The sequence below is a fragment of the Epinephelus lanceolatus genome, chromosome 5 (genome assembly GCF_041903045.1).
Source record: "Epinephelus lanceolatus isolate andai-2023 chromosome 5, ASM4190304v1, whole genome shotgun sequence".
NCBI classification, from domain to species: Eukaryota; Metazoa; Chordata; class Actinopteri; order Perciformes; family Serranidae; genus Epinephelus; species Epinephelus lanceolatus.
Window position 1 is genome coordinate 3,488,160 of NC_135738.1, and position 25,270 is coordinate 3,513,429.

The following is a 25,270-nucleotide window of genomic DNA, read 5'->3' on the forward strand; positions in this document are numbered from 1 at the left end:
ATGCAGCTGTGTATCAAACTGCCACGACAGGTGTTGTCCAGCCGACTGGCGGCATAGCACAAAACCACGAATGGTTACATTCAGCTGCGTTACAAACTGACGGAGCCCATTAGCGAATCATGCTGCCGCAAAAGGTGGCTTTCAGCATCAGGTGCCTGACGCCGAAATCACTGACAAAGCGGCGGTATTTGATGACTTCAGAATTAGAACGGGCTGGTATATCAACTCTATGTGGCACCTACTGCTGACCTGCTATCTCCTCCTAAAGATCCCCTGTCCCCCAGAAAAGCCAAAAATGCGTCTATGGTGACTCTGTGCAGATGTTTCAAGTACATATGTTCCCTCAGAGGTCGACCTCAGAGCTGAGAGGAAGCCCCTCCCCCCTCTGCTTGACCCCGCCTCCTGCTGCGTCCCTCCTTATCATCTAATGGCCACATTATTCAGCCGGCGTCTCTAAAGGCTCGTCTAGATTTATGGTCCGGCTTTAAGTCAGAGGTAGAGCAGCACATTAGGCAGATCAGAGCGGCCTGTGTGGAATTATTACGTTCACTTTACTGCACAGGAGGAGGATTAATTAAAGGAAACACAGCGGCGATACATCACCAGGCCGTCACTTCATTTCCCAACGCAGACACACACACTGTGGTTAAAACAGTGTGAGAGAGTATCAGTAGTACATAAAGAACCACGAAGCGTCGTTTTCACTGCAGTACAACAAGCGTTCACACATCCGGCGTCATATTTCAGTGCAGCCCTGATGCCTTTGTGAAACATATTCGACATAATAAAAAGCAAATTTCATGTTAAAGTTTTATACTTTTATACTCACAGAGGTGAAAATGAGCTACTTAATAAAACAAGACACTGAGATTATTTTTTTTATTGTTACATATAAATTTAGTTTATATCTACATAGGGAGCAGGTCCTCGTCCACGGAAGTCACCATGTTGCACGGCCATGAAACAGTATAAACAGTAGTCCAGAACGGGCAAATCAAACACGAGCTCGAGACAGGGCCATTAACATGTTCGTGTTTTGCATACCGTCATAAGGGGCCTGCTGCGATGAGCCGCTGGAGTTACACTGATTTGTGACGTGAAGCTGCTTGATTCAGCGTTCCTAGCGGTTTGATTTAAATGGTCCGGTTTGTTTGGAGAGGAAGAGACGTTTGTAGATAATTTGGCTTCCCAATAAAAACTGCGTGAACGTCTGAATCATACGTGCAGGTGCAGGGATAACAGCCTGTCTCCAGTGTGTCAAAACACTGGTTGAACAGATGAGTGTTGGAACAGGCTATAATGAGCTCTAATGCACCTTGGTGATTAGTACAGAGACAACACACTGGTGAATCTATTGGAAGAGTCAATGTCCAGGTTCAGAACTTTCTGAGCTGTGGGTTCAGTCCACAGCTCTCTGCACAGAACGCCGAGGCTGAAAACAGGTGAGTCGCCAGTGTCTGCTGGATGCACACACAGCCAGCAGTTTGAATGTGTGCAATAGTACCGTAAGGGAGAAGGCAGAAAACGATGTCAGATGAGCAGGGAATCCAAAACCAGGAGTACTTACAGGAGAAGCTTTCACACCTGTGCAAAGCCGAGAGTGAAGGACAATGAAGGAATTCTAACCAGGAGAAATTTCAGCTGGTTGTAATCTGCACTTGTCACTGCTAGATGCCACTAAATCACCCCCAGTATGATCGATTGGAACAAGCGTAAACAGCTTAAATTACAGGCATTTGTACAGTGTTAGTGTTACAGTAGATTCTGCCTCCAGTGTCCTGCCCTCCATCTGGACAGCACTCCGATGTGTGATGCCAAAGAAGCTATTAGTTCACCAGGTTGCTTGGCAACAATACCACAATAACAGAGACAAAAAGTGTTATCATCAGAGAGCTCATGTAAAATTGGCTGCAACGTCACAACTCTTCTAATATGTGTGACAGCTCCGCTCCACTCGATGTGTCTGTTTCCTGCCTGCTCTTTGTCTCACAGCAGTGTTTTCCAAACCTCTCCTGGAGTCGCCCATGTCCTGCACGTTTTAGATCCCTCCCTGCTCCAACACAGCTGATTTAAATGATCAGCTTGTTATCAAGCAGCTTCAGGACTTCATAACGAGCTGATCATTTAAATCAGCTGTGTTGGAGCAGGGAGAGATCTAAAGCTCTCAGGACACCGGCGACCAAGTCTATTCAAGAGAAGGCTGAGACACGGGGTCAAACATGGGGGAATTGCACATGCGCAGTGTAACTTGAGCTGCGATGCTGGAGGGTGACAGCAGGGGCGCTAGATAAAAAGCGCAGGACCGCTCAGGCGATCAAAGAGTGCACTTGGTGCGGTCTGCTTGGACTTTTGGACGGCGGCTGCCTGAAGTTGTCGGAATTGCATCTCTGTCATTCTCACCCACAACGCAGGCCACCAGTGACAGTCCAGTAATAAGCTGTGAAAATGACATGCATGCACATCCCCTTTATTCCACGGTCTCACGCCATCTACTGAGCCTTTGAGGAAGTGCAGACCAGATTTTACTGCGCATGTGCAATCCCCCCATGTTTGACCCCGTGTCTCAGCCTTCTCTTGAATAGTCTTGCCGGCGACTGGGAAACGCTGTCTGACAGGATACGGGTCAAGGCAGAGGGTCGTCGTTAACCTCAGGAGCCACACCTGGGCCTGGTGTGGTTCACGACATGAAGGCTCACCACCTTCAAACAGAATCTCTCTTCCATCCCTGACACAGCTGCTTCCTTTTGGTTAAGGCCTTTGCACACTGAGTCCAATTGTTGCACATCTAAAACAAAAATACATCCTCACATTGTGTCAACCATGTTTGCACACTGAGTCCGAAACTTTCGTCCATGAGTCAGTTAAACAATGTTGCGGTGGGACACAGCCGCGACAAGAGGAAGAGGAATGAGGTGCACAGACTCATTTCATAACTCAGACAGCTCACACTAAACAGGTCAGATAGTCATATTCAGGTGGATGATGATGAAGAGGAGGAGGATGAGGACCGCTTATAGAATGTGGAGGACAGCTCCGCCCCTTCATGCAGCTGTGAGAGGGAGTGGTGACAGTCAGATAGGTGACTCCAGTGGAGAGAGGCAAAGGAGGAAATGTGTCTTTCCATTTTGTCACGTACTTCCAATTTTCACAATGAGCAGAACAATGAAACACATCGGAGTCAGTGTGCAAGGTTTGTGTGTGTGATGATTTTTTTTCAGATGAAGGATTAAAAAAACTCATCCAAAAAAACAAAAAAAAAATACAGAATCAGTGTTAAAAGGCCGTTACTCCAGACATTTCCACACACAGATACATGCATACACAACTGATTACTGACTATACTGATTTTTATTCTGTGATGTTGTTATCTCTGTAAATACTAAATATGCCTTTAATGCCTTTATGCTTTTGTGCACTCACCTGGTCTCCCATATTTGTTGCAGCCTTTGAGCCGGGTCGTAACATTAGTGATTATTTGTTATTTAAAAACAGACCATCATAACTTTCCAGAGCCGGAGTTGGCAAATCTGAAGTTCGTATTTTTTATCAGATCAACAAAATATTCAGTTTACAATCACAGAAAATGACAAAATCTGTTAAATATTCTTATTTGAGAAGCTACAAACAACGATTTTTTAACAGTTTTCCTTAAAATGATTACTCATTAAAAAAAGGAGTTGGAGGTTTGGTGACCCTAAACATTAAAAGACCACATTAAACAAATATATTTGTCGGGCTGCCCCTTTAAAGTCGGAGATTTGACTGAGATTGCTTCAAGTCGAGCTGTCTGGTTTTTTTTTCTGCTTGGAAGTGGTGAATTTACAACTCACAGATACTTAATACGACAGTCTCTGGCTTTTGTTTTGATATGTGGTGTCTGCAGGAAATGTTGCACATTTCTGATCTGTCATTAGCTTGTTTACGATATTGCATGATTTCCACTGTCACACTGAACGTCCTGCTGAGCCCTGTTCAAACGTTAGAGCTGTATATGAAAACAAACACAAAAAGAATGGTTGAATATTCGTATTAAACGGCTGGATCTGATCCAACTGACATAATCGGGTACATGCCTAATTATTTCATTAGACCTTTGAATGTTTTAGAAGCAGTCCTGTACACTTTCCATCATTTTTCACATTATCACTATATAGATTGAGTACATTTGTTTTTGATGATTCAACAGTCATTACATTACATAATATCAAGTAGTGTCATAAAATTTGTGGGTTGACCTGACACATCAAATAAAAACATTTACAGAAAAAGAGGAAAAACCACATTGATCAGAATCTAAAAAATCAACAATGTATTCACAGTACATCACCAATAATATACATTTATTACATTAAATGAGAGTGAATCTTTCTGTAGAAAATCAGATGGTTGTTCTACTTTGTGTGACTGACGCTATTAGTTTGAGTTAAAATGAAATATGCCTTGGTAAACTGCTCCTATGTGCTTGATTGACAGGAGAGATGATCAGAGGGGCAGAGTTTTTACCACCATGATTAAGACTGGGACTGAAGAGTGGGTAGAGTTTCTTAGGGAAGGAGCAGCCAGTAAAGGAGTAGATAAGAGCTGCAGCATCAACATCATAAAAGGAGACCAGACCCTCCTCATAATCCACAAACACCCCCACCTTCTCAGGCCGAGACTTCAGAGAGAGACTGACTGAAGGGCCAGCAAGAGCTTTGTACTCATTTTCATTCCTCAAATATATCGTCCAGTAACCATTCTGAGGAGTTGCTGTGATCTGTCCCTTCCTGTTGATCGACTCTCTGACCACTCCTAAATCCCAGTCAGTCTTCCCTTTAACCTGAACCTCATAATAAAATCTTCCTGAAGAGAAACTCTGCTTTGCTAAGACACAGACAGAAGTGTCAAATCTCTCTGGATTGTTTGGGAGATTCTTCTTTACGTCACCATGTTTAACTTGTTTTCCATCATCAGACAGGATGAGCCAGGGATGTGCTGTATCAGGATCGAGTGTCACATCCACTGCAGACTGCTGGACCCTCTTCAGCTCGACCTCAAACAGCTTCTTCATCTGTTTACTGAGCGTCTCCTCCAGCTGACTCACAGCTCTCCTCACAGTCCCCTCATATGAAGGTGGACGGACGCTGACCTCTGTCCAGTCCTTGGTGGGTGGAGCAGTGTTCAGGGACCTGAAGCTTTGGAGGAGGTGGAGGTGGTCTTCAGAGCGTGAGAGCTGCTCCACCTCAGTGCTTCTCTTCTTCAGCTCAGAGATTTCCTGTTCCAGCTCTTTGATGAAGCCTTCAGCCTGTTTCTCTGTCTTTCTCTGCTCCCATTGGATCGTGTCGATGAGCTCGGCCTGGCTTCTCTCAACAGACTCCTTCAGAGCGGTGAAGACCTGAACACCATCTGCTATCTCTCTGTCTGCATCTTCCTCACTGAGCTCCACTGAGTGTTTGATCTCCTCAATCTTTAGTCGTCTCTTCTGGATCATCTGCTGAATTTCAGTCTCTGTCTTCCCCAGCTCGGCCTTCTTTCCTTCATATTCTTCTCTCAGAGGAACAACATCATGTGTCTTGTGGTCTAAAACAGTGCAGAGCATGCAGACACACATCTGGTCGGTCTTACAGAACAGCTCCAGCAGTTTATCGTGCTTCAGACACATCCTGCCTTCCAGGTTCTCCACAGGGTCGATCAGCTGATGTTTCTTCAGGCCTGATCTTGTCAGATGAGGCTCCAGGTGAGTCTCACAGTAGGATTCCAGACACACCAGGCAGGACTTCAGGGCCTTCAGTTTGGATCCAGTGCAGACGTCACAGGGAACTTCTCCTGGTTTGGAAACTTGTTGCTCTGAGCTGCTGCTGCTGGCTTTCTGTTGAGCTGACTGTCTGAACTGAGCAGCCATCTCAGAGATGAAAGTGTTGTCCCGCAGCTCAGGTCTTTGGTGGAAAACCTCTTTACAGTTTGGACACTGATAGGGGACATTAGTACTCCAGTGTTCAGTGATGCAGGTTTTACAGAAGTTGTGTCCACATGATGTGCTGACTGGATCAGTGAACACATCCAGACAGATGGAGCACAGAAACTGATCTTCAGTCAGCAGACAGCTGGCAGCAGACATATCGACACTCTGAGGACACAAAGTGAGAAACATCAAAACTGTGATTACATACCTTTTGATCATTTGTTGAATAAAACAAAACTATGCTTAGTGGAATAAAAGGAGAGTTATCCTGAATTCTCTTGATATATTATATGAATTTTGTTTTGTTTATTAGCTCCACTGTTAACAGGTTCATCATTAAAGTGATGAACACATTAATGTATCAATAATTATAATCCTGTAATATAGTATATTTTCCTGAAACTGGACGTTCTGGGTAATGAGTCATTTTACTTTTGGTACTTTTAGTTTGATGCTAATACTTGTGTATTTTTATTGCAAATCAAATAGTGACTGCAGGACTTTGACTGTAACAAAGTCTTTCTACACTGTGGTATTACTACTTTTACTTCAGTAACAGATGTGAGTACTTCTTCCACCGCTGGTTCATATTGATGTAAACTCACACTTAAACCTTGTTGCAGCCTGAAGTGATTTTAATCCATGGTCACGTTCAAGTTTCATGAACACAAACCAAAACTCTTCATCCACTGTTTGTTTGTGTTTCAGTCATCAGATATTGTCTTCATTAATAACAGCCTAATTGCTCCATTCTTCTTCATAGTAATAATGTTTCACTTATATATTGGCCTTTATTGAATTCATGTTTATTGCTCCGACCACAACGTTGCATGTGTCTCCTGTAAATCCCATCTGCACTATGTTTACACCTGGTCTGCACACCTGCCTGGGATGCTGTCAGTGACACAGGAAGGTTGGAAGAGATCACATCAATATGAGTAACATCAGACATTCATCTGAAATCTGATAAACATGCTGTTTGTGCAGGTCTGCATAGTATATGAATATGAAGGATAACTGCATTTCCTCAGGGCTTATTTGGGCTGGCATTAATTGGTCGCTACGGTAACAAGCAACCAATTAAATTTGCCAGAATATGAAAACATGTGGGGAAACCAGTGTGACTGGTCTGCAGTGGGGAGTGTTAGCTCATGTTGTTTCACAGATAAAAACAGAGTTCACTGTTAAAGTCGACCTGAAAACTTTAGTTATTCAAATAAAAGTTGCAAAAATAATCAAACTATGTTAAACTAACTCTCCATTACTGTCACATCAAACATCAAATAATATAACAATACTGCTACACTGCTGCTTATGTTGTTATTAGAGTGGAAATATTTGAAAGCAGGCCAAACATTTTTCATTTGCCATGACTGTAACTTCCTGTCTGAGTGGCGCTCAGAGTTCAGACAGGAAACAGGCCTGTAAATGAGCTTGAAGCTAACGCTAGCTGTGACTGTAGTTCAGTCACTGTGCTTTGGTTTTTACCTCTGTTTTGTATTTCTGGCTAAATTCACATGTTGTTTTTATCTAAACTGACACATTTCTATGGTATAATATTCTTTATAAGGTAAAACAGATGTAAAACAGTCAGATTGTGGTTTGAACTAAACTTTGAGCAAATATTTAGTGTATTTTGTCTCTGTAGGACAGTGAACTCACCAGTGTTTGTTGTTGAGAAAAACCTGCTGGATTCACTTGAATGTTTCTTTAGAGAGAAACAGAGAGACTCGTCTCCACTGCAGCTCTGCTGTCACTCACACACACTTTCACTTTCACTTTGATTTCAGGACTTTAAAGCTCTCCTCTTTCACTGTTGCTCCACCTCTCAGTGGGCCGTCACCAAGAGGGAGAGGTGGAGGAAGTATTCAGATCCTTTACTGAAGTCAAAGTACTAATACCACACTGTGACAATACTCCACTACAGGTAAAAATCCTCTCTTCAAATCCTTCCCTCAGTAAAAGTTTGATCAGGAACATTTATTATAAGTATGTGTAAAATGACTGATAGTGCAGTAAAGTGTTCCCTGCTGTCAGTGTTTTATTCTATCTGATGTTTTTGGATTAATATTCCTGCTGCATTAATGTGTATGTGTCATTTTACTGCTGTAGATGTTTCAGGTTGAGCTCATTTGAACTCCTTTATATCCTGTTGGGGAGTTTAATCTACAGCAATGCATCATGGTCTATAAGATCATCATATGTCTGTAGCGTGGCTGTCCTGTGCAGTGGCATCAGCTGGTCTTTGATCCCATGCCTCCTGATCCCCAGTCGGTGTCCTTCACCTCTGGACCTTCTTCAGCACTGATGAACACAAACAACCAGAGAGAGAAAGAAGATCAGACTGAAGGAGGAATCTGCAGAGAAAAACACCAAACAAACTTCAGACTGACGTCATATTGGTGTCAGAGATCTGGTAGCTCAGCTGGTTATTGAGCTGGTTTGTCACCCTGAGGCTGATGGTTCAAGTCTCTTTTGTCATTTTCTCTTTTACTGAAACATTTTCTGCATCAGAGTCCAACAGAGACACATTTCTATCAGATGATTGAGGCTGATATGATGATAGGATTTATAGGTTTTGAGGTCGGACCATCTGAGCACTATGAGACTCTCTGGCTCCATTATTATCAGATTTCTCCCTCCACAGAGGAAAATCTCACAACTTGCTGATCACTGTCATGACATCATCTTTCATGATGCTCACAGCAGAACACCAGATGTACTTGTTCTGTTTGTGAAAAACTCATGGAGGACCTCAGATACAGGTAGCTCACTTTGACAAGAGACATGTCAATAGTGCAGAGACTGTGGGTTCAAAGCTGGACTGGAGTTTTTTTAAATGAAAAACTTAATTCATATAGCATCAAAAGAGCATTGCATGTAAAATACAATTGATGAAAATCATTGAAAAGTTACAGAGATTTTACTTTTTTTTTAAAAAAAAAAGTTATTGCTCTATTTGCCTTCAACCTTTCACAGTGGGAGTTGACCAGTTGACCAGTTCAGCTCCACCTGCTGCTGGAGGCAGTTTAAGCTCTTGTCTTCACCTGCACACCTCTATGGATATTTTAAAACAGATATTTTTCCCCTGCAGTCAATAAATACATACATAAATAAAAGAAAAATACAAAATATCTCAGTACACAGTAGAATATTAAACAACCCAGTTGCCAAAATAAGTGTTGGGATTGTGTGTTTCTGCAAACCACAGATGTGCTGGATTTTGAAGTACAGTGAATTTCAAGCACAGAGCTTGGAAAGCACAGCTAAATGGTAAACAAACATGGCAGCACACCGGTAAGGTAAGACAACACATTTACATGTCGTTTTCTATATGTTCTCTGACATTTATCCTAACGATATGAGGCGGTCTTTGTGGAAAAAAAGCTTGTTTAGTGGACTAACTTTGCACTTGAAGGTTGCCCGTTCACTTACGTTTTAACAGGTCTGACGCTACTATGCGCCCCAGCTGTATCTAGGCTAACGGCTAACATGCTAACTATTATTTCTATGTCACTAGTCACTTGAAACAAATTTAGGACGATAGGAGACAGGTTGAAATAAACTGAAATTTCCCTTTAAACAGAGACAGCAAACTAGCTCGCCAAATGCAAGTGTGACGCTGAGTGTGCTAACCTGTGGGGACCTTGAGCTAATGACCTGGCTGGACTCGCTGGGAACCACTATGTTGAAACTTTCTTTACACTTCAACAACATGTGGTTGTGTTTAGGCACAAAAACCACTCTGTTACTGTGAGGAAAAGATCATGTATTGGCCTAAAATAACTTGTGTGTGTGTGTGTGTGTGTGTGTGTGTGTTTGTGTGAACAAGAGGCCAGGACATAAAGGAAAATATCTGTATCCGTGTAGACAGGGCCTGAGGGTCAGAGCTGTGCTCAGAGGCAGACTGAAGATTAAACACCTCGACAGAGCAGAGAACGAGGATAAACTTTAAACTTTGCCTTCTGTTTTGAACAGAGATGAGTTAATCCACGCTGACATTTATCCTGATATCTTATTACAGCAGAAAGTTCAGGGTGGAAGTTTGGGGGAAACTTTTTGTCTATTTAGTTAATCCACTTCCCTCTGAGCGGAGCACGTTTCAGCACACACAACTCCCTGAATCAGATTCACACAGCGCCGACCCCGGGCGTTTACTGTCATGAAATGCCATTAAATAACACAGGCATTATTTGTATTAGCAGGCTGGACTCACAGAGAGACTTTGGTTTCTGTGCAGACAGAGAATAAAACCTGTTTCACTCAGTACAAACAATGAGCGGAGAGCTTTCACTGTGCACACGAAGAAATATTAAGAAATCCTACAGCTATTACACAGCTGCTGATTGAAGACAGACACTGACTTTAACATGTGAAGGCCCTGACGAGCCAAGGCAATGATCGGCCGTCAATAAATGTTTGGCCATTGGCTCCTGTTGGCCCCTGTTGGCCCCTGTTGGCTCCTGTTGGCCCCTGTTGGCCCCTGTTGGCTCCTGTTGGCTCCTGTTGGCTCCTGTTGGCCCCTGTTGGCTCCTGTTGGCTCCTGTTGGCCCCTGTTGGCTCCTGTTGGCCCCTGTTGGCTCCTGTTGGCCCCTGTTGGCTCCTGTTGGCTCCTGTTGGCTCCTGTTGGCCCCTGTTGGCTCCTGTTGGCTCCTGTTGGCTCCTGTTGGCCCCCTGTTGGCTCCTGTTGGTCCCTGTTGGCCCCTGTTGGCCCCTGTTGGCTCCCGTTGGCCCCTGTTGGCTCCTGTTGGCCCCCTTTTGGCCCCTGTTGGCTCCTGTTGGCTCCTGTTGGCCCCTGTTAGCTCCTGTTGGCCTCCTGTTGGCCCCTGTTGGCTCCTGTTGAGTTCCTGTTGGCCCCTGTTGGCTCCTGTTGGCTCCTGTTGGCCCCTGTTGGCTCCTGTTGGCCTCCTGTTGGCTCCTGTTGGCTCCTGTTGGCTTCTGTTGGCCTCCTGTTGGCCCCTGTTGGCTCCTGTTGAGTTCCTGTTGGCCCCTGTTGGCCCCTGTTGGCTCCTGTTGGCCCCTGTTGGCCCCTGTTGGCTCCTGTTGGCCCCCTGTTGGCTTCTGTTGGCCCCTGTTGGCTCCTGTTGGCTCCTGTTGGCCCCTGTTGGCTCCTGTTGGCTCCTGTTGGCCCCTGTTGGCTCCTGTTGGCCCCTTGTTAGTCCCTGTTGGCCCCTGTTGGCCCCTGTTGGCTCCTGTTGGGCTCCTGTTGGCCCCTGTTGGCTCCTGTTGGCCCCCTGTTGTCTCCTGTTGGCTCCTGTTGGCCCCCTGTTGGCCCCTGTTGGCCCCTGTTGGCTCCTGTTGGCCCCCTGTTGGCCCCTGTTGGCTCCCGTTGGCCCCTGTTGGCTCCTGTTGGCCCCCTTTTGGCCCCTGTTGGCCCCTGTTAGCTCCTGTTGGCCTCCTGTTGGCCCCTGTTGGCTCCTGTTGAGTTCCTGTTGGCCCCTGTTGGCTCCTGTTGGCTCCTGTTGGCCCCTGTTAGCTCCTGTTGGCCTTCTGTTGGCCCCTGTTGGCTCCTGTTGAGTTCCTGTTGACCCCTGTTGGCTCCTGTTGGCTCCTGTTGGCCCCTGTTGGCTCCTGTTGGCCCCTGTTGGCTCCTGTTGGCCTCCTGTTGGCCCCTGTTGGCTCCTGTTGAGTTCCTGTTGGCCCCTGTTGGCCCCTGTTGGCTCCTGTTGGCCCCTGTTGGCCCCTGTTGGCTCCTGTTGGCTCCTGTTGGCCCCTTTTGGCTCCTGTTGGCCCCTTGTTGGTTCCTGTTGGCCCCTGTTGGCCCCTGTTGGCTCCTGTTGGGCTCCTGTTGGCCCCTGTTGGCTCCTGTTGGCCCCTGTTGGCCCCTGTTGGCTCCTGTTGGCCCCCTGTTGGCTCCTGTTGGCTCCTGTTGGCCCCCTGTTGGCCCCTGTTGGCTCCTGTTGGCCCCTGTTGGCTCCTGTTGGCCCCCTGTTGGCTCCTGTTGGCCCTTGTTGGCCCCCTGTTGGCTCCTGTAGGCACCCTGTTGGCCCCTGTTGGCTCCTGTTGGCCCCTGTTGGCTCCTGTTGGCCTCTTGTTGGCCCCTGTTGGCTCCTGTTGAGCTCCTGTTGGCCCCTGTTAGTCCCTTTTGGTTCCTGTTGGCCCCTGATGGCTCCTGTTGGCCCCCTGTTGGCTCCTGTTGGCCCCTGTTGGCTCCTGTTGGCTCCTGTTGGCCCCTGTTGGCCCCTGTTGGCTCCTGTTAGTCCCTGTTGGCTCCTGTTGTATTGTGGCTGATTTAGCATGATGAATTGGTTGGTGATGGTGGAGCCTGCTGATGAATGAAATGACTGTGATTGGTTCAGCTCAGCACATGAGAAAAGAAACAGAAGTGATGCCAGTAAACAAAGAGCTAAAGTCAAGAGGAAGTGAAACCAAAACAAACTTGTTACATTTGATATTTTTAGCTGCTCTTTAGCTGAAATTGTTTGTAGGATTTGTTAATGTGCTAACTGGCTAATTAGCATCAAGACAGTCTTCCGGTTTCCCTTTTTGAATGATGGCGGTAGGGGTGTGAAGTGGTTGCTGCCAACATGCATGTGCACAGATTTTGCTCTGCCGTGCTGAGTGCACTGTGATTAGCGTTTGGCATTTGCCGCCTGCCTGGCTGATCAAACAGCAGGCATCATGATAGCAGAAAGAGGACAACATGGAGGAGTTGATAATGTTGGTGTCTGAATACCTGGAGGTACGGCACTAGCAACAAACATTTAGGCCTGGAGCAAAGTTTCCACCAAACTTCAGATGGTAAAGTGTCCAACTATGTAGATAACTTTGGTAATTCAAATGATTTCTGTTGTCTTGCGACAGTATGCAGATACAAGCTAGCTTGCACTTCTGCCAGTGTTCATGTTATCTCCACCTGCCAGCCGTGAATGGCAGCAGCAACAGCAATCACTTTAAAAACACTTTTCTTTTGGGGGAACGCTCCTGCAGGTGTAGAAGAATGACTCGTATGACTTGGGGCCGATTTGCAGCCTTGCGGGATTTATTGAAGGCACAGCTTTCAACTTCACACACACAACGAGACAGTACCGTAAAGCAGTTCACCAAACATTCTTATCATACCTATCTTTCCGTGTGTGTGTGTGTGTGTGTGGGTGTGTTTTCCTGCTGTTTTCAGACCTTGCGTTATCTTCATCTTAATACTTGCCATTTTACCACACCTTTTTCCTGCCAACGACGTCTCTTTCCCATCACAATGTTTCACCATCACGGTGTTTGCCAGGTCACTCTGCTCTTTGACTTCTCCCCAGAGTGAGACCATTCAGGGTTACTCAATCTTAGTAAACATGTTTTGATTCTAACCTAAAGGGTCAAATATTTCTAGGCCATTTCGCCACCACACAGGTAAGGGATGTCAGGGTGGTTACTGTGCAAGACTGTCAGGGTAGGGGCAACCTGTAGCTCACCTGGTAGTGTGTGCGCTCCATATAGGCTGAGGCCTTTGCAGCAGCCGTGGCTCGATTCTGACCTGCTGCCCTTTGTTATGTGTCATCCCCTTCTCCCTGTCCCACCTTTCTTGCCTATCTTAAGCTGTATTATCAATAAAAAGGGAAAGTCCCCTCTAAAAAATCTGTTAAAAAAATAAACTCTGTCAGGGTTAAGTAATCAGAGGCAGAGTATGGCGGGTCCTTTGCTATCCTGGGAAACACAAATTCACTACTTGTGTCGTTGAACAAGAAACGTTTCTTGATAGAAGGAAAATATTTCAAACGTAAAAAATATATCGCAAATAAATATAAATGAATTGTTGTAACAAGAAATTGAGTAGATGTCTTTAATGTCAGGATGGGAACACACTGCTGTAGCTTTAAATAGAATTTACCTTTAGCTCTGAAGTGACACTCAGAGAACTCTATCATACTGCGAATGAAAATTAGTGTGGATGTTGGACAGTGTCGTGTCTGTAGAGAACTATATGTACATGATATAGTGAAGAGGCAGAGGTTCAGCTCTTCAAGTTGACTACTCGGTTCTGAAGTGATTATTATAATGAAGTAATTAGTCGACAACGGGTCAACAGGTTTGTTTTTCTCTGATGGAGGTTATAAAAAGTACATTCTGTGACAGTTCAGAGTAAAAACATGAAACTAAAGAAAGCTTCTTTCAAATCACCATCTATGCTCATTAGGTTGTAACAGAAACAGAAAAATAATTGAAGAAGAGCAGCTGAACATTGTGCTACAACTGTCGCTTAGTGGAAGCTAGAAAAAGAAAATCATGCAAGTTAAATGAGAATCTAGACATAAAATAGAGCTGAAGTTAAAATATAGGGATATAATATATATTTGTGGTAGACAGTAACAAGTTAAACGTCAGCCTTGATGATGTCACTTTGTTAGCTGGAGGCAAAACAGGACTCTCCCCCACAGGGCTGTAGGCTCCACAGGAGTGTTAAAATGTGTTTGTCTTGTTGTGTTATTGGGAGCCAGAATAGAAGGAGTCATGGCTCAAAACCAGCCGCCACTGCCCGTCAACAAAAACAAAGATGGTTAAATGTGATAAGACCAAAGGACTGGACGGAGGCCATCATCAAAATGTGCAGCGCACACTTCATATCAGGTTAGGGAAAAAGTATTTCCTGTTGTAGGGATGAATAAGGTTATGTGTATTAAGGGTTATCATGTCCACCTCATCAGAAACTGGGGAGGGATTAAGAGGAAGATTGGATTTCTCTGGAACGCTAACTTTTTAGCACATTAGCTAACGTTAGCTTCTATAGCAAAACAAACAAGTGTGGTCCTCCTTTGTAAGATTGGCTTCCTGTGACATCATCCATCCACTGAGTGAGAGCATACGGGTCGGCCAGTCTGGTCCCGTTGGTCAGTGTTTACTTATTCAAGTAACACTGGCGGTCCCGGAGAGTGAGTGACCTGACATGGTGCGTTGGTAAAGTCAGTCTGACGCTCTACACTAAAATGAGAGCCCTGTTGGTGGAAGAAACGCAGCGTTATATTTCTACATGAATGAACCAACGGTTAAGTTAATCACACATTCACTCCGCTCGGCGCTCTGCTGCTCCGTCTCCACAGACAGAGTGTCCAGAGTGCGCTCTGCCACTCTGAGAGTGCGCTGCTCTGGATAACCCAACGCTACATTCAGACAGCGCTCTGAATTAACGAACGCTCCAGTTTGTGTCAGAGTGCGCTCCTACACTCCATTGTCTGAAACAAAACAACAGAACCTACTAGCTAATGTGATGATAAGATAATATTAATAATTCACTTTATTCACACAGGTGACAGAAAAGAATTTCAAATGAGCTCTGAAGGCAGAAAATAATAATAAATAATAAATAAATAAACTAATGACTGAAGAATATATCAAGGTCACTGTTGTATTTAAATTCCTTTACATACAGCTGATTCACTCTGTAAAAATGCTTTGTCGTCTCCAAATATCCAAAATCTCCTTTAAAAGCATTATTAGTTTTAATTCAGTCTCACCATCAGGTTTTTAATTTCCAGGAGTACTGCTGGATCCAGTGGGTTTTTTAAGTGGGTGTCTCCATTTAGGAATAAGAAATAAAGCTCATTTGTAACCGTCCCATGAATTAATTTGTATAATGAGCCGCTGCTACAGTTTCTCTGCTGGAGAAATATGAAGCTGCAGCTGATTAAATTAATGTGATGAGTCACTGACCCTGGGCACTGAAGCACTGAGCAGGTCCGTGCTGAAAACAACTTAAACAATGAACTGGTGAGTTAATGGCAAAATGTTTTTCAATAACTGTTGTAAACTGTTACCTTAAACACAATTTATTGCTGACGTTTCAGTCCTCAGACTGTGATAGCAAATTATTTATTTTTATTTTTGCATTAAAACTGACAAAGACTTTAAGGATACAGTAGTTTCTTGTCTGTCCTCCAGGAGAGGATGTTAATGTTTGGCTCTCATTATGCTGAGAAGCAGAAAAGAGTTAAGACGAAAAAGATCAGCAGCTTTTATAAATAATATTTTTGAAATGATTATGAAATGTTTAGCTTTTCTTCTTTTCGTCCTTCACTCTGACTGCTTCCAGTTTTAAAATGAGAGGACATCATTTCTTGGTTCATTCAGGCCTTGTGAGTGAAGATACATTGAAATTTATTATTTATTTGAAAAACTTTCCCCCTCTGCCTCCCAGCTGGTATTAATGTTTAAATGCTCCATGCAGCAAGCGTGATGTTGTTTCACAGTGAATGTTGTCAATGAAATTCCCCCAGACTTCGCCTGCGGCACGCAGGGCGCCGTCTCACTGTCTGTGCTGTATGTAAACTCGTCAGATGAATGAAGGGAAGGTTTAGTGTGTCGGTGGAAACCAGGCCAGCAGGTGACTCTGAGAAACAGGCGATAAGAAAACAGGATGAATCAAAGTCTTATCAGAGAAAAGCTATTATTGCTCTTTTGTTTACTGCTCATCCTCAGACGAACGAGCTGCCGGGGAGCGTCATCAAACATCCTGCAGAGGCCGAACCGCCACTACAGGAGGACATAAAGAACCACAGAGTGAAGCTACCTGTGTGGTGAGGACATGTTAGTTTGGAGTCTTATTGTACAGCAGAGGTGAATGAAATGCAATGAAATCAAATAAAAGACTCTGATGCAGAAAATGTTTTAGTGAAAGAGAAAATGACCAAAGAGATTTGAACCAGCAACCTCAGGGTTACAAACCCATGAGCTACCAGATCTCTGACACCAATAAGACATCAGATTAAATGTGACAGTTTGTCAGTGTGGACATGTTTCACTTTGAATCTCTGTTCAGTCTGAAGTTTGTTAGGTTGTTTTTCTCTGCAGATTCATGAAGGTGAATTTTCTGCAGATTCCTCCTTCAGTCTGATCTTCTTTCTCTCTCTGGTTGTTTGTGTTCATCAGTGCTGAAGATCGTCCAGAGGTGAAGGACACTGACTGTGGACCAGCTGGGACAAAGGTAGGACACAAAGTGTGAATGTGATGAGTGAGTGTGTGTGAATAAATCTGAACTCACTTGCGTTTGCGTCGTTCAACTCGTGAATTTCCACCGTGGATCAATTTCAAACCATCAGGAGGACGCTGACCTTCAAGGGAACAAAGAGCTGAGTAAGTACAAAGCTAGCTAGCTTAGCAGGCTAGCTAGCCTTTGCTTAAATTGCCTTGGTTGGTGGTTTGAAATTGATCCACAATGGAAATTCACTATTTCTCTTTTTTACCTCCGCCAAGGAGGTTATGTTTTCGCCGGCGTTGGTCTGTTTGTCTGTTTGTCTGCAAAATAACTCAAAAAGTTCTGAATGGATTTTGATGAAATTTTCAGGAAAGGTTGATAATGGCACAAGGAACACATGGTCACATCCTATCTGTGTGACCCTGTGTGTGTCACAAGCAGAGTGTACGTGTGGTGAACCCACCTGTGTTGGTGCATCTTACTTTCTGAACAACCCAGTCTCACTCCAAAGTCATCGAATACCAACACCCTGTCAGTGACCAGCGTCAGACACCTGCGAAAATAAAGCCATCCTTTCATACTGGCATGATACAGGGGGAAAACACAGCCAGACAACACCGTAAGGTAAGTGGGCAGAAGTCAGAGTAAGGCGGGTGGAAGGGGTGGTGGATGGGTTCAACAACCACCAGCTTTCACCTGGGAGGCCGATGTTTGCTTCCTGTTCATTTGTAAAGCCAAATCATGTTCTTTTGTTCTAAACCCAAACACATGCTTCAACTCTGGTGTTTTCAAATCAGGAAATGACTCTGTTTTTTAAAAAAAGACGTTGTCTTGTGCATAGAAGCACCAACAGAAAACACTTTGTGTCATTCTGGGAGGCAGTTACAGTGAATCTTGGGTTGCAATTTGGAGGAGAACTGTGACTCTGTGGCCTTTAAAACCTTCAGTTTTCACAGTTTTCTGGAGCATCAGGGGAGACGTCATCCCACAGATTCACACGTCTTCACTGTAAAGTTCTCTGAAGCGTTCAAAGGTCAGAAACCTGCCGCCATCTGCGTCTTTGTGGGTTATCTTCACCTCCTGCGTCTCCCCCTCTCTGACATTTTTATAACCCTCTGTGGAGGGTTTGTCACCTCGGCTGCACAGAGCATTTATGGAGATGAACTGAACCTGTGGGACGACAAAACATTTCACACACCGACGGTTCTTTCATCCAGTTTAATCCCGGCAAGAAAAAACAACCAGTGAAAAGTCTGAAATGATACAAATAAGAATTCATAAACATGCTGGAATAAAAAATGTTACTCAAAATGCAGTTTTATTAAGTGTGAAGTGTTTTAAAATGACGAGGATGGATTGTGCAAATGCAGGACACATTTTTCTATCTTTTATTCTTATTTTAGTTTTCTACCTCTTATTGTTTATTCGTTTTATTTTCTCTGTTGATCTGTACTTCTGTCCTTGTGCTGCTGAAACAACCAAGTTTCCTAATTTAGGATCAATAAGGGTTTATCTTATCTATTTTACAGCCATAATCATAAGTCACCATCTATCGCTGAATGAGTTTACACTGTGGTGATTGAGGGCCGTCTTTATACGATCTATAGCTCATGATCTAAAGTGCATTTAGGGCGTCTTCAACTAGCTGGTTAAACAGCGCATAATCTGGGTACAGAGTGAGACGCACAGGGCAAATGGTGTTTTCTTTAGTCCCATAATTAATCATACGTGTGGTTTCAGCGTGACATGAATTCACAGCACTCTCACTGCGACCTCGTCACATGTCCACCTTTGGTCATGGACTTTACACGTTGAGATATGACGTCCAAGGTACCCTGGCTGTGTTGGTTGTTGACGTTCTGGGACGCAGTGTCAACTTCAGCCTGTTACATGCATTGTCAGTTTTCAAAATACACTTCTGTTTTCACAGGACATTTAACCTTTACATACAGTCTTTTTCAAAATAAAAGCACTACATTGGTACAACACCCCAAATTGATGTTTTTTCCTTCAACAACAAACACACATGGTTGGGTTTAGGAAAAAAGAACAGGGTTTGGCTTTAGAATCTTACGGGACGCAAACACCGCTCTCCCAGGTCCAGCTGACTGTGGCTGTCCCCACAGTCGAACTTTCGCCGCCTCAACTTTTGTTCTTGTCCCGTTTCCCTCTGACACCGCCAGACACTGGTAAACTATAACAGCAACCGGCTTCATATCATGCCCATGTTAAAGGACACATTTTACGTTGGTTTCAGTCACTGAAAGTCCCTGCCCAAGCGCCGGATTTTGGCAGCTTTGGTATGAGACTGTGCTCCTTAAACGATGGTCCTACATCGCACAGTGAGAGAGTTTCGTTGTCACAGTCTTGCGATCAACGACAGCCTGGGATAACAAAGGTGCTGTCATCATGCAGTCTGCATATATCAAACTTGTCATACTCAACTTACGGGAAACAAACATCGGCCACCTGAGAGAAATTCAGTGGTTCCCGGACCCTTCCATCCCTCCTGCCCACCCTACACAGACTTTTGCCCGTGTTGGCCAAACATAACCATGTGTATTTCTTCTACTCGCCCACAGGTGAAAGATGGGCACAAGTACATTTGCTAATTACACAGCATGGATGCCGGCTGTGAAAATGACAGCTGCATCGGTCTAACCCTAGCAATGACAGTTGTGCTACTTTTCACATGGTGTGAGATAGCGCCCTGAGCTTATGACCTATTGATGAGAGCCGCTGCATTTGCAGTGTTATGAACTGGGTATCTGTGGTGACATTCCTTTGAAAACTAAGACACGATGAGACCTTGACGACCAGATGCTGAATTCTTGATGCAAGTGAAGAATGTAACTTTTTGATATTGCCACGCAGACGTTTTGGGCAAGACGATTCTGGCCACGTCACAAACAATATACACAGGTGGGATTAATTATAAGTTAACCAGCAGCCATCAGAAAAATCACAAGCACTAGTGTCAGTTAGTGATGCATTCTCCATCACCTACAGTGGCTGGTCTTCCAGAGAGAGCAGTCAGAGCTAAAGCTACAGCATTACTCATCAACTCACGTGTGTGTGAAGCAGCGTAATGTTTTTCTCCAATCTCTGCTGGCATTACGAGCAGACAGTTACCATGGCCAGGTGCCAACTGCTGATTGACTGATGCCACACAGGCAGCTCTGTTTGGTGTGTGTTTGTGTGTGTTCAACAGACCTGTGCATCATTTTTAGCTCCCTCGCCTTCCTGAAACAGAGTTTGTCTCTCTTTACTTTAATTAAAAGTCAGACCGATTGTTTGTTTGTGGTCACAGAGCGCCACTCCTTCTGTCTCTCCTGCCAGCGTTTCATTTTTCACCAAACTGTTGGCCAGGAGGAGAAAGAGGGAGGAGGAGGAGGGGGGAGGAGGAGAAAGAGGAGTAGAAATGTTTTGGCGGTGAGCATGAAGAATCCATTTTCCTCAGCCTGCTGCAGCGGCGGCGGTGGCGAGCGACAGCAGCAGGGGGAGATTAGGAGCTGATATCCTGCCTCCTCATCCGTCGCCTGATAACACACAGCAGGATAATGGCTCTGCTATTTCTGCTGCTGAGACGATGACGGTTGTTATCTGACTGCTGGAAGCTGCTGTTTAGAGCTCCAGGAGGCGACATGGCAGACCAATCAGTCAGTATCAGTGATGGATTTATGGAGCTCCTGCTGGTGAACATTAGTGTCGGTGCAGCTGCAGTCAGACACCAACATCTGTCAGTTTCACATCAAATTTGTTCACGTGAACACAGACGAAATCTTACAGATACGTTGTCTTTAACATGCTTTAACATCATATCTTTTAATATTTATTCCTTTGCACTGTTTGTGTTTGTTTACAGTTTACAGAAACAAGGGGCGTAGTGTCTTTGTTCAGCTCTGTTGTCCTTGTTTTTACCCTGTTTCTATCATCCTGTAAATTGTTCTGTGTCTGTATGTGTGCACATACTTGGTCAATAAAGCTGATTCTGATTCCGACCACGTTTAACAGCAACAGGAACTATATCAAAACATCTGTTCACAGTCTCCAGTCATACGCTCAGTACTTCCCAAACACATGCATTTTCTCTTAAACATTAGAATATAAAACACTGACCTTAAAAACAGAAATATTTCACAAACAGTTATCTTTGTTCAAAAAAACTACAGTCCTTATCTGGACATATGAGGCGAGCCACGCGACATAGTGTTAAGAAAAGCTGTAGTTTTAGAAATTAGTGTCGTTAAACATGTCAGTGGAGTTTCTGTGTTTTCATCAAAGTGTACAAACACAGTCAAACACACAGTCACATAGTCCACTCATCCCACAGTTGATGCACACCTGTAGTAATAAAGTTTATCCCACAGTTCACCACAGTCTGCAGCTCCACATCTGTCCAGCTGTTGGTGGTAATGTGGCTTTAAACTGGTTTAGGACCAAGAGCATGGATGGATTACTGAATGAGCCAACAGGGCACAGGACCAGGAGCCCAATGTGTCAGAGAGCAGACAACCCCCCCTACACCTGCAAAATATCACTCTAATTAACACCAACCAGGAAGAGATTCAAAACGGCCACAAGGGCCGGCACACCAGATGACTATGTAGAGACACAAAACACACAAAATTACCTCAATAAGATGCTTAATTATCAACTACAAAACGACACAAACCAACAGCAAGAGACACTAAAAGACTACAAATGCACAAAATAACTCCGTCAACATGGGGTCCATTTTCACTGCTACGCCGACGACACACAGGTCTACATCTCCTCCAAACCCGCCACTGCCAGCCCTCCCACCTCCCTCACCACCTGTCTTGAAGACATCTGGAACTGGATGAGCAGGAACTTCCTGAAGCTAAACGACAATAAAACCGAGGCCCTGCTCATCGGCTCCAAATCCACATTTTCCACATATTCAAAACATCACCCGGACTGCATTACAAAAAAAGCACAAAATTACCTCAGTAAAACAGAATTATCTTCAAACAACTACAAAACGGCACAAACCAATCACAAGGAGAAACAAAATGACATCAAAAAGACAAAACAAATACAAAAAAGACACAAAATTGTTCTGATAGACACATAACAACTACAAAGAGATGCACAACCATCTGTGTGTCTTGCTCCTGAGTCGGAGAGGTTGTGGGGCCCTTTACATCTCTGTGCCCAGGGGCCAATTGCCTCATGACCAACAATAATACACAGACATGAAGTTGATCGATCTGACTCGTTGTATTCAACTTGATTATAATTTGTCACACTCAAACACTTTTAAACAATCTGTTATCTTAGTGAGACTTAACAAAAAATCTGACATTGTCGGTATTAAACATTATAACCGATTTTCACACAGTCCTTCGTTAAAACTGTTGTTGTACAGAAACCATCAACATCATATCATGTCATGTCTCCGTTCATGTCGAGTGGACCGTCTGGAGTCAGAGACTCGTTCATGTGCAGCAGCTTTATGTAACGGTGGTTGGTGGTGGTGGAGTTATTAAAGAGTGGAGCTATTTAAGTCTTGTGCAGCAGATGTGCGCTGATCCTAATATCTGCTCATTACAGTCACTTCGCTCTATTTCTGAAACAAAACATTTTTCACTCTTTTAATATTTCGTCTGTAATCTGAATCAGTCAGAAAATAATGGATGAAAAATTTGCCTGATCAAACACACATTTTCTTACTGATTCATCCTCTTTTCATCACTAATCCTCCTTCTCTTTATGTTTTCCTTCTGCCTTTTCTCCTCCGTCCTCCTCCTTTTATTAAAGGTGTGAAGAAGAAGAAGAAGAAGAAGAAGATATACTTCATGAATCCCTGAGGGGGACATTCCATTTTTTAAAGCACCCTACTGTAAATATACTCAACTACACTCCAGCTCTGTCCTCCACTGACACACTCCTTCATGTCGGTCCTCTAACTTCACAGCGTGTTAACTGGCTGACTGACAGTCACTCAGAGTCTTTTCTTCCTCCTGTTATGAATCATTTGTAACCCGTCTGTCAACAGCTGATGTACGAATAAAGATATAATCACTGCAGTTGACACTTAAAGTGATGATTCGGATTCTGTTTACAAAATTAATGAGCTAGCTGTTTAACACAACGCAGCTCCGACACCAACAGTTTAATACACTGACTGTTTATTTATGAAGCTGGACTCAGATTGATTTATTCACGCCGTTGTTTTGGATTTATTCTGAGTTAATAAACGCTAATCAATCACAGAGTCGACAGCTCAGATCAGGAGCTGCAGGTTACACAAACACTACATGCTTTATTACAGACAAGAAACACTTCACTGTATTCACTTGATCAGTGATTTAAGGCCTTGGGGATTGAAGGTGGGGTGGTATTACGGTGACATGTTCTTGTCAAATCACAATATACACTAATTATACTCCATCGTTATCCTGAAGAGTCTGTGATGAAGAGGATTTTTACTTTATGTGTCACACCATCAGCCTGATGCCTCCTAACTAAGAACAAAAAGTTTCCTCGTAGAATTAGAAAATAAAATATTATTTGATGTTGGCTTCATCACACTGTGACCTCCAGCGTGACCTGGGGCGGTTTGCAGCTGAGTGTGAAACAGTCGGGATGAGAGTCAGCACCATCAAATCTGAGGCCATGGTTCTCTGCCCGAAACCAGTGGATTGTTCTCTCTGGGTTGGGGGAGAGTTACTGCCTCAAGCAAAGGAGTTCAAGTATCTCGAGGTCTTGTTCACAAGTGAGGGTAGAATGGAGCGTGAGATGGATCGACAGTTTGGTGCAGCGTCTGCAGTGATGTGGGCTCTGCGCTAGACCGTCGTGGTGAAGAGGGAGCTGAGCCAAAAGACAAAGCTTTTGATTCACTGGTCCATCTATGTCCCAACCCTCACCTATGGTCATGAGCTCTGGGTAGTGACTGAAAGAATGAGGTCGCAGATACAAGCAGCTGAAATGAGTTTCCTCTGTAGGGTGTCTGGGCTCAGCCTTAGAGATAGGGGGAGGAGTCTGACATCTGGAGGGAGCTCGGAGTAGAGCCGCTAATATTTTCAACAAAACAATTAACAATCAATCTGAAAAGTTTAAAAAAGGTTTTTAAGGTTAAATAAGGTGTCAGAGTGCATAAAAAAGCAAGAGGGCTCCTGGTTTGAACCTGGGATGGGGGAGCCCTTCTGTGTGGAGTTTACATGTTCTTTATACAACACTTTCAGACAGTACTCATTTGAGTACATTTATTCAAGTACTGTACTGAAGCACAATTGTGAAATACTTGTATCCCCCAGGACCCCTAACAGGATAAGCAGTCATGGAAAATGAATGAATGAACGGATCCCTGTGGACCCCCCTACAGAGGTCTGGGTAAGCCCCCAGTGTCCTCATTCCTAGAAATGCCCTTGGTATTGGATAATCTGGGAATGAGAGCAGGTTGTTTTCCTATAACATCACCAGTGTGATGTCCAACACATATTCTACGTGTGTGTGTGTGTGTGTGTACTTGTATGGCTTCTTCTGTAAGAAACAATTTGAGATTTAGACATTGAGAGTGGGGATATTTTGGAAAGTGAGGATATTTTGGAAAGTGGGGACATTCTGGAAAGTGGGGACATTTTGGAAAGTGAGGACATTCTGGAAAGTGGGGACATTTTGTAAAGTGAGGACATTCTGGAAAGTGGGGCCATTTTGGAAAGTGGGGACATTTTGGAAAGTGAGGATATTTTGGAAAGTGGGGACATTCTGGAAAGTGGGGACATTTTGGAAAGTGAGGACATTTTGGAAAGTGGGGACATTCTGGAAAGTGGGGACATTCTGGAAAGTGAGGATATTTTGGAAAGTGGGGACATTCTGGAAAGTGGGGACATTTTGGAAAGTGAGGACATTTTGGAAAGTGAGGATATTTTTGAAAGTGAGGACATTTTGGAAAGTGAGGATATTTTGGAAAGTGAGGACATTTTGGAAAGTGGGGATATTCTGGAAAGTGGGGCCATTTTGGAAAGTGGGGACATTTTGGAAAGTGGGGATATTTTGGAAAGTGGGGACATTCTGGAAAGTGGGGACATTTTGGAAAGTGAGGACATTCTGGAAAGTGAGGACATTCTGGAAAGTGGGGCCATTTTGGAAAGTGGGGACATTTTGGAAAGTGAGGATATTTTGGAAAGTGGGGACATTCTGGAAAGTGGGGACATTTTGGAAAGTGAGGACATTCTGGAAAGTGGGGACATTTTGGAAAGTGGGGACATTTTGGAAAGTGAGGATATTTTGGAAAGTGGGGACATTCTGGAAAGTGGGGACATTTTGGAAAGTGAGGACATTTTGGAAAGTGGGGACATTCTGGAAAGTGGGGACATTCTGGAAAGTGAGGATATTTTGGAAAGTGGGGACATTCTGGAAAGTGGGGACATTTTGGAAAGTGAGGACATTTTGGAAAGTGA

General features: G+C 44.1%; 1 protein-coding gene across 3 annotated transcripts in view; it reads right to left on the bottom strand.

The window, feature by feature from the left end:
- Window positions 1-3,329: 3,329 nt before the first annotated feature.
- Window positions 3,330-25,270, bottom strand: part of LOC144463433 (E3 ubiquitin-protein ligase TRIM21-like) — an 89,030-nt gene continuing 67,089 nt past the window's right edge. The window contains exons 1-2 of one of the 3 annotated variants that reach the window (XM_078167617.1): window positions 7,604-7,963; window positions 3,330-6,106 (exon numbers count right to left, since the gene is read on the bottom strand). In XM_078167617.1, the coding sequence (XP_078023743.1) occupies window positions 4,424-6,097 (1,674 nt within the window). In that variant the 5' untranslated portion in view covers window positions 6,098-6,106; window positions 7,604-7,963 and the 3' untranslated portion in view covers window positions 3,330-4,423. Of the gene's footprint in view, window positions 6,107-6,501; window positions 6,836-7,603; window positions 7,978-25,270 lie in introns of those variants that run through there. The other 2 variants (XR_013491567.1, XM_078167618.1) reach the window with 2 other exon arrangements.